Source organism: Etheostoma cragini, chromosome 21 (assembly GCF_013103735.1).
Source record: "Etheostoma cragini isolate CJK2018 chromosome 21, CSU_Ecrag_1.0, whole genome shotgun sequence".
Lineage (NCBI taxonomy): Eukaryota > Metazoa > Chordata > Actinopteri > Perciformes > Percidae > Etheostoma > Etheostoma cragini.
The window spans coordinates 14,728,338-14,735,270 of record NC_048427.1 but is presented as its reverse complement, the minus strand read 5'-3'; the positions used below and the strand labels follow the sequence as shown (position 1 = coordinate 14,735,270).

At 42.0% G+C, this 6,933-nt stretch overlaps 1 protein-coding gene across 1 annotated transcript; it reads left to right on the top strand.

Annotated features, from left to right (window-relative positions):
• Nucleotides 1-6: 6 nt before the first annotated feature.
• Nucleotides 7-6,507, top strand: csdc2a (cold shock domain containing C2, RNA binding a). The gene is made up of 4 exons (XM_034859779.1): nt 7-200; nt 3,373-3,728; nt 3,899-4,021; nt 4,499-6,507. The coding sequence occupies exons 2-4, from the start codon at nt 3,541-3,543 to the stop codon at nt 4,659-4,661; spliced, it is 474 nt and encodes a 157-aa protein (XP_034715670.1). The 5' UTR covers nt 7-200; nt 3,373-3,540; the 3' UTR covers nt 4,662-6,507.
• The last annotated feature ends 426 nt before the right edge of the window (nt 6,508-6,933 follow it).

The following is a 6,933-nucleotide window of genomic DNA, read 5'->3' as shown; positions in this document are numbered from 1 at the left end:
CCCCCCCCTCCGCTGCCTCCCTTTCATTTGCTGCTTTTCCCATCCCGCCTGTGTGCGCCGCATCCATACCAAGATCCACTGACTTGTTCTCCACATGGCCCCGCAGCTTTCACCGGATTTAATTGCATAATTGCTTCATATCAGCATTAAAGAAACACGGGGCCATAGCTTCTGTCTGGCAGCTGACCGGCGCTTTTTTGGTAAGTAGGCTAATCGTCAAATCGATCGGGTTTGTGGGTGATTTGTAGCGGCTTTACACATCCAAGTCTTGTATTTCCTCTGTCTGTCGGGCAGACGGCGTCGGTTCACGACAGTATTTTGATAAAATGTCGGAGCTTTAACTCGGAGCACAGATTTACATCTCAACCAAAAATTTTAAACCTATAGGCTTTTTTATATTTATGCTGAACGTATTTTGGTGTCACATTTTTTTGACATCAGCTGAGCATCCTTCTCGCCTTCTTGTCTCAAGCTGCCACAGTGTGAGAATGTTCTGGAAGCAACCCGCCTGAAGGGCTGTTATTTAGTAGTGAATTATTTAGGCTGTGCCACCCTCACTTTCAAACAAATGTTGCCATAAAAACAGCTATTTGTCTCTTTAAAAGGCCAATTTAAAGTTTTAAAACAGGCTGCGCGTGTGTGTGTGTGTGTGTGTGTGTGTGTGTGTGTGTTTGTGAGAGAGTGTGAGTGTGTGAGTGAGTGAGTGAGTGAGTGAGTGAGTGAGTGAGTGAGGAGTTGACGTGCCTTCCATGCTGATGCAGAGGAGTACAGACAGCCTCAGTGCCCTGGTTTCACAAGGAGGTTATTTTGGCCTTTTGTCTGCCTTTTCTAAGCTCCCCCAGCTCTCTTCCGTCCCACCCTCCTGATTAAATGTTTCACCAACTCATCCGACACAGAAGCACAGCAGACTCATTAAAGAAGTCCATTTGCTAATAAAAGGGGAAAATGGAAGAGGAGCTCAACCAGTCAAGTTGCTGAATTATTCAGGCGACATATTTATGCCTCGTCATCCATCAGTCATAGTTATTAGTCCTCTGTTCATTGTGCCACCATGATGACAGATGTGTGTGGTCATCATCACTGCACTGTCACTATCCAACTTGATACCAGGAGGATACAACCCCCACTCATCATCAGCCATTTGCAGAACCTTTCCGCTAACAATCTTCTAAACTGGAACATTAAAGCCACTCCTGTGGGATGGCCAGGGACTTTTGAACTCTTGTACTATTTGGATGTGCAGACAACTTGCAATTTGCTCTCCTTTAATCCTCTGTTTCCATCCATATCATAGGGATGTAAGAACTATATGACAGAGTTAACCTGATATTAATATAAACTGTTACTCCTAAAACACAATTTTGAATGTTATCACACACAATCATTAAATACACACACACACACACACACACACACACACACACACACACACACACACACACACAGTCGTGTCTGGCTATCTTTGTGGGGACCAGTCATTGACGTAATGCATTCCCTAGCCCCCTACCCTAACCTTAACCATCAACACACTTATATATATTTAGACTGACAGGAGAGAGGCAGAGCCTGTAGGATTCGCTATGACACACACTGAACTCATCAGTCTCTGTCAAACATTCAGTCTGCAGATGTGACACTTTAATACTAACAATCACAGGGAAGTGGCTGCTTCTGTGTTGTAGGCTTTAGTGTAACTTCTGCAGAACAATGCCCTGTAGCCTTTTGTATCCGAGTGTCAAAACAATGAGCCGGCTAATGATACACACATCACAACTCCCATTTACAACAGGGTAATTGGGTTTGTGTCATGGCATGGTGACTCATTCATCCTAAAAAGTGATGCAGCTTGTTGTGTGAATATACAACAATCCTGTAATGAATGTCAGTCTTGTGCGAGTGGGGATTTTAATACAATAAAGCGTGATGAGCCAAACCGAGCTGAGGCCCCCCGGGGCAGGATTGTTATTTAAAACATCTTGGGACTTTTTCAGCCAGCCAGCAAGATCACATTCTGGTGCTCACAAATCAAACTGCTTTGTTAGTTTCATTTTTCAGCTGTTGTATGCCTAGTTTTTATTTCTATAACCAAAATAAATCCACTCTGAAACACTTTTACACTGCTGGGAATCAGCTATAGGTTATTTTCAGAGCCACGGTCTTAAGACTTGTTTGCGGTTACTTGTTCTTATAATGTGACAACTTCATATATTCTCCCCACACCCAGCTACAATGGAGTCTGTCTGGAAGCCTTTAAATTCTAAAGCAGTTTTGGTGTTAGTAATTCAAAATCAGAGCATGGGTGCCTTTCCAGACTCACTTTCTTAGCACAAAATTCATACAGTGAAAAAAAATCTATTATATAAGACGCACTGAGGACAAGTGCCTCAAACGACCAGAATGCAAAGCAGTCGGAGGACATGCTGCATTTTGAGTTAGACTAAGGGTCCACAATATATCAGTCACCTTATCAGTACTGGGCAATAACTTCTTCAAAACGTGTCAGTCCTGTTTAACTGTATATATTGTGTTTTAATTATAAGTGCACAAGTTTGCTACATTTATTGCAATGCATTGTTGGATTATGCATTGTTTAAAAAAAAAAAATTGATTATTTATTCTAAGAAGTAAGAGATTCATCTGAACTCTTAAAGGCGCATTTAATCGTTCTGATTATCTGAAGTGTTCAAAGTCACCATATTTGTAGATTTCATTGAACAGCCACCATAAATGTGCGCCTATGTTGGAAGAAAAAGGTTATATAACTCAGTGTGTATTTCGAAAACCCTTTGTGGTAGTCAAAGGGAGCCGGTTTCATCTTTTATACTTACTAAAGCTTGAGTGTGATAGTCGGCATGTCACAGGAAAGCTCTAAGAATCTACCAACTGGAGAATATCAAGATAATGGAAAATGTCATGATTAAATAGACCTTTTTGTGGATGACTTGTTGACATGTCATAGTAGGAAAAGCAAAGGTGTATTCAAAACCATTATGGCTGCATTCCACTTAGGAGAGGCCCTGGTGTTGTGCACCCTGACTCACTGAAATAGCTATCTGGAACACTTAATGATATCAAGCCATTGTTAAGGTTAACAATTTCAGCTGTGCATTTCCTACAAGAAGTCAAAATGTCTGCTGTAAAAAAGGCCCATTGTTGTACATTTCCAGTATTGTGATTTACTTACCTCTTTAAATTTGGCATGTGGAAAGCATGTGGGTAGTGTGAGATATTAAGTCAGGACAGGTACTAGTTAAAGTACTAGTTAATAACTGCAGTTCAACTGTATCACTGGTCGCAAAATGTACACATGCAGTTTTGTGTCCTTGTCAACCTTTCTCTCTCTCTCTTTACCTCTATTCTTCTTTTTTGCAGGGTTTTATTGCTCCACTACTCCTCCTCTCTAAGCATCTGCCCACCATCACACACACTCTTGCCATGCAGGAGGTGTAACCCTCCTTCCTCTTCTTTCTTGTGTACCATCAAAAGAGACCCTAAAACAGAAAGGAAAAATAACAGAATCCCGACCTGTGACCAGTCAAGATGTCAGACCCCGATGCCTCCTCGCCGGCAGACCACCCGCTGCCACTCACCTCCCCCCGGACCCCCCTGCAGCTCTCGTTCCCCTTCCAGAGGGAGGGCAGTCGGGTTTGGGAGAGGGAGAGGAAACCGCCCCAGCCTGGAGAGCTGCCTAGCCCACTGCCCACCAAACGCACACGCACATACTCGGCGTGAGTAGGACAGGAAATGGTTAATAAATGCCCACAACCAGAATCCAGAATGGTCACATCATTGTTCCATTTAGGAGAAACAAAAGCTTGAAATGTATACTTTAAAATAATATCCAATGCAATATCTCCCCCCCCCCCTCTGTTTCTCTATTCTCTCTCTTTCTCTGCAGGACAGTGCGAGCCAAATCAGGTCCAGTATATAAAGGAGTGTGTAAAAACTTCTCCAGGTCTCAGGGTCATGGATTCATACGACCCTCTCATGGCGGAGAGGACATCTTTGTCCACATCTCTGAGTGAGTGCATTTGCTAAGTTCACACTGTCCGAGTACTCATGACATTGAATGTTTTTTGTGGAAGTTGATCTGCTGTATAGGTTCATAGTATATCGTTTGGACTATGTAGAATGCAATAATTGAACCCTTAACTCATTGAACAGTGTATTTAACATAAAAAACATTTGTGCTACCACTTCCAGGAATGTGAGAATTGACGGTATTAAAGACGACTTTTAGTAAATCTAATCGGAAGTTGCATTATGGGTAGTGTATGATCCAGTGTTTTCTAGGGCTTGACCTAGAGACTCAATGTCAGGATTCTGTATGTTTGCAGCATCAAATTTGATCATCTGTCTCTAGCAAGTCCCCCACCTTCATGGAAGTGCTGCACTAAATTGTTGTACCTGTCGCTGAGACAGTGCCAACAACTTACATTTAGAAAATAACTTATTGCCCACGAATGAGCTAAAATTGAGTTTTGTGTTTCCTGGGCAGCATTGATGGGGAGTACGTGCCTATGGAAGGGGACGAGGTCACGTACAAGGTGTGCCCCATTCCTCCCAAGAACCAGAAGATCCAGGCTGTTGAGGTGGTGCTCACTCACCTGTATCCAGGCACCAAGCACGAGACCTGGTCAGGTCAGATCATCAGCTCCTAAAGCTGTGCTCCAGGATGCAAAGGTTGCAATGGCAAAGGGGGATTTGGATTTAGTATTCAATTTTTTGTTTTTTGGGGACCAGGTCAAGGGTAAAGGGATTGGAGTTGGGCGTGCGGCTGAATTCAGCCTGAGGTGGCCCAGATACAAAAGGTAAACTTTTGAGTTTGAGGTCATGGCTTGAAATTGAGCTTTGAATGTACAGTATGTGTGAATGTTTTTCTCTGGCGGTCATCATTTGGATTTGGGGTTTGAGAGTGAGGGTTCAGGGCTCGCTGATTGAACTGTTACTTTGATCTAAGGAATATTTTTAAGTTGGTGTTTGTTAGGGGAAGCAAAGTCTTCAAGGAGTCCAGATGCTGAAGAGGCCAAATCCCATTTTGAGCACATTTGACCCAGTTCAGCTATGTTGACGCTCCGTTTTCCCACTACAGACAGGAGCCGATGGAGTTCAGAATTCCAATCCTCCTTTTATTTTCTTTCTTTTTACAACTAAGTCACCAACTGATGTAAATGACATTCCACCAACTGTCAAAAGTTGTGTGAAAAATGTACAGTTTATCTATGTTGTGTGTGTTTACAGAGACAGATGGAGGTGGTTGCCTTACAGCAGAATCAAAACGGGAAAAATGACACTAGTAACAACCCTCTCTGTTGTTTATGACCAGGAAGCAACAACTGCTCAAATCTGTCTTCATCTCACTGCCTTCAGAAAACAGAAACATTTTAAGTGGTTTAACACAACCCTGCTAGTGCATGGCTGCCAAATGCACTTGCACTGGAAAGCATCTTTGACAAAGATCCAAATAGCTCTTAATGTGTTTTGGCCTCAAGAGCTGAAATAAGCTCTATAAATAAGGAATTATTCTCCTTCTTAATTTAGCGTTACTGTACTTTGTCTACTTGACAAGTATAGAAATGCAGTATTGTTGTAGCCAGCTCCTATGACGGTCTTAGGTTTTGGTGGTAGAGACCATTTCTGGATGTCTTGTGTGGGTCTGCCAATGAGAAACCAGGCCAGAGGGTTTTTGGTTAGGGAAGGAATCTGGAGTGGGAGGAAGGTTAGGGAACGGGCAGAGGATGGAGTGATTATCTGTATATCAACTTGAGCGCTTGATTTGAAATGTTACGAAGCACGTGTGATCAGGAAGACCACGTTTGAAGTCAGCAGTCAAAATAAGCCGATAAAGGAAATTAAGAGTCGCCCTATTAGATTTTAAAGAGGAGGGTCAAGCTGAGGAAGATGAACTGCTGATTTTCAGGTGGAAGGTTTGAACATCGGGGAGTCCTGTAAGTTTCATACATCACGGCAAATGACTGTGAAAATAAATAAAAAATATAAACAACAGAGCAGCAAAAGCTTCCTAAAAAGACTATTTATTTATTGACTTATTTATTTTCATTCATAACTATAAGACCATCAGGTGTTTGGTAATTCAAAGCTGGATTTATAAGTACTTGTGCAAATGTAAGCCTATTTGAATATGCTGCACACATCACTCTAATGATACTACCCTGTTAATATCCCTTTGCTAACTGTGATGTCACCATTGACAAACCTTTCCGAACACAAGTTTCTAATTACCGCATAATCCTTGTCTAATTTTTAATAACGATGTGATGTTCCAAATGACAAGCAGTTCATTGTGTTGATGTGTTGATTCTGTTTCATCATGCTGTATCGCGGCTGTGCTTCAGAGAGGCATCGCCATAGTAGCACACTGCATCTGTTTGCTTTCTTTACTGTGAGAGAAACACGTCTGATTTGTACCTCAATGTTTGTCAAATCACTGTGACACTGTATTTTCTCATCGAGGTAAAGTTGGAATAAAATCTTAATACGGTATCACTGATCTTGTGTGGAAGTATTACTTTTGATAATTTAGTGGAAAGACTGTGCTGTGGTCTTTCTGAGTTTAGTCTAGTTTTCATTGGTGTCGGTACAAAGTGGAATAACTGGGACGGTTATTTTGAGTGGCCTCTTTTGCTGTGAACTTTTCCTCAGTGTCTCAGACTTAGAAGTTGTTCATCTGGGTTGTTGCTTTGGCACAGACTTTGTTTTTCTGTCTTACTGGAATTCATAAGAGGACACAAAGCATCTGCCAGTTCATTACATAACTGTCCATGGTAGGTAGGCCTAAAACACATGGGTCAATGGACAAATCAAGTGACAAATACCGCCACATACATACAACCCACACAGACTGGATTAACTTCTATGAAGGGCAGCCGTAAATGAAGTATTCAGAACATCTAGTAACAGCAGCAATTCCAC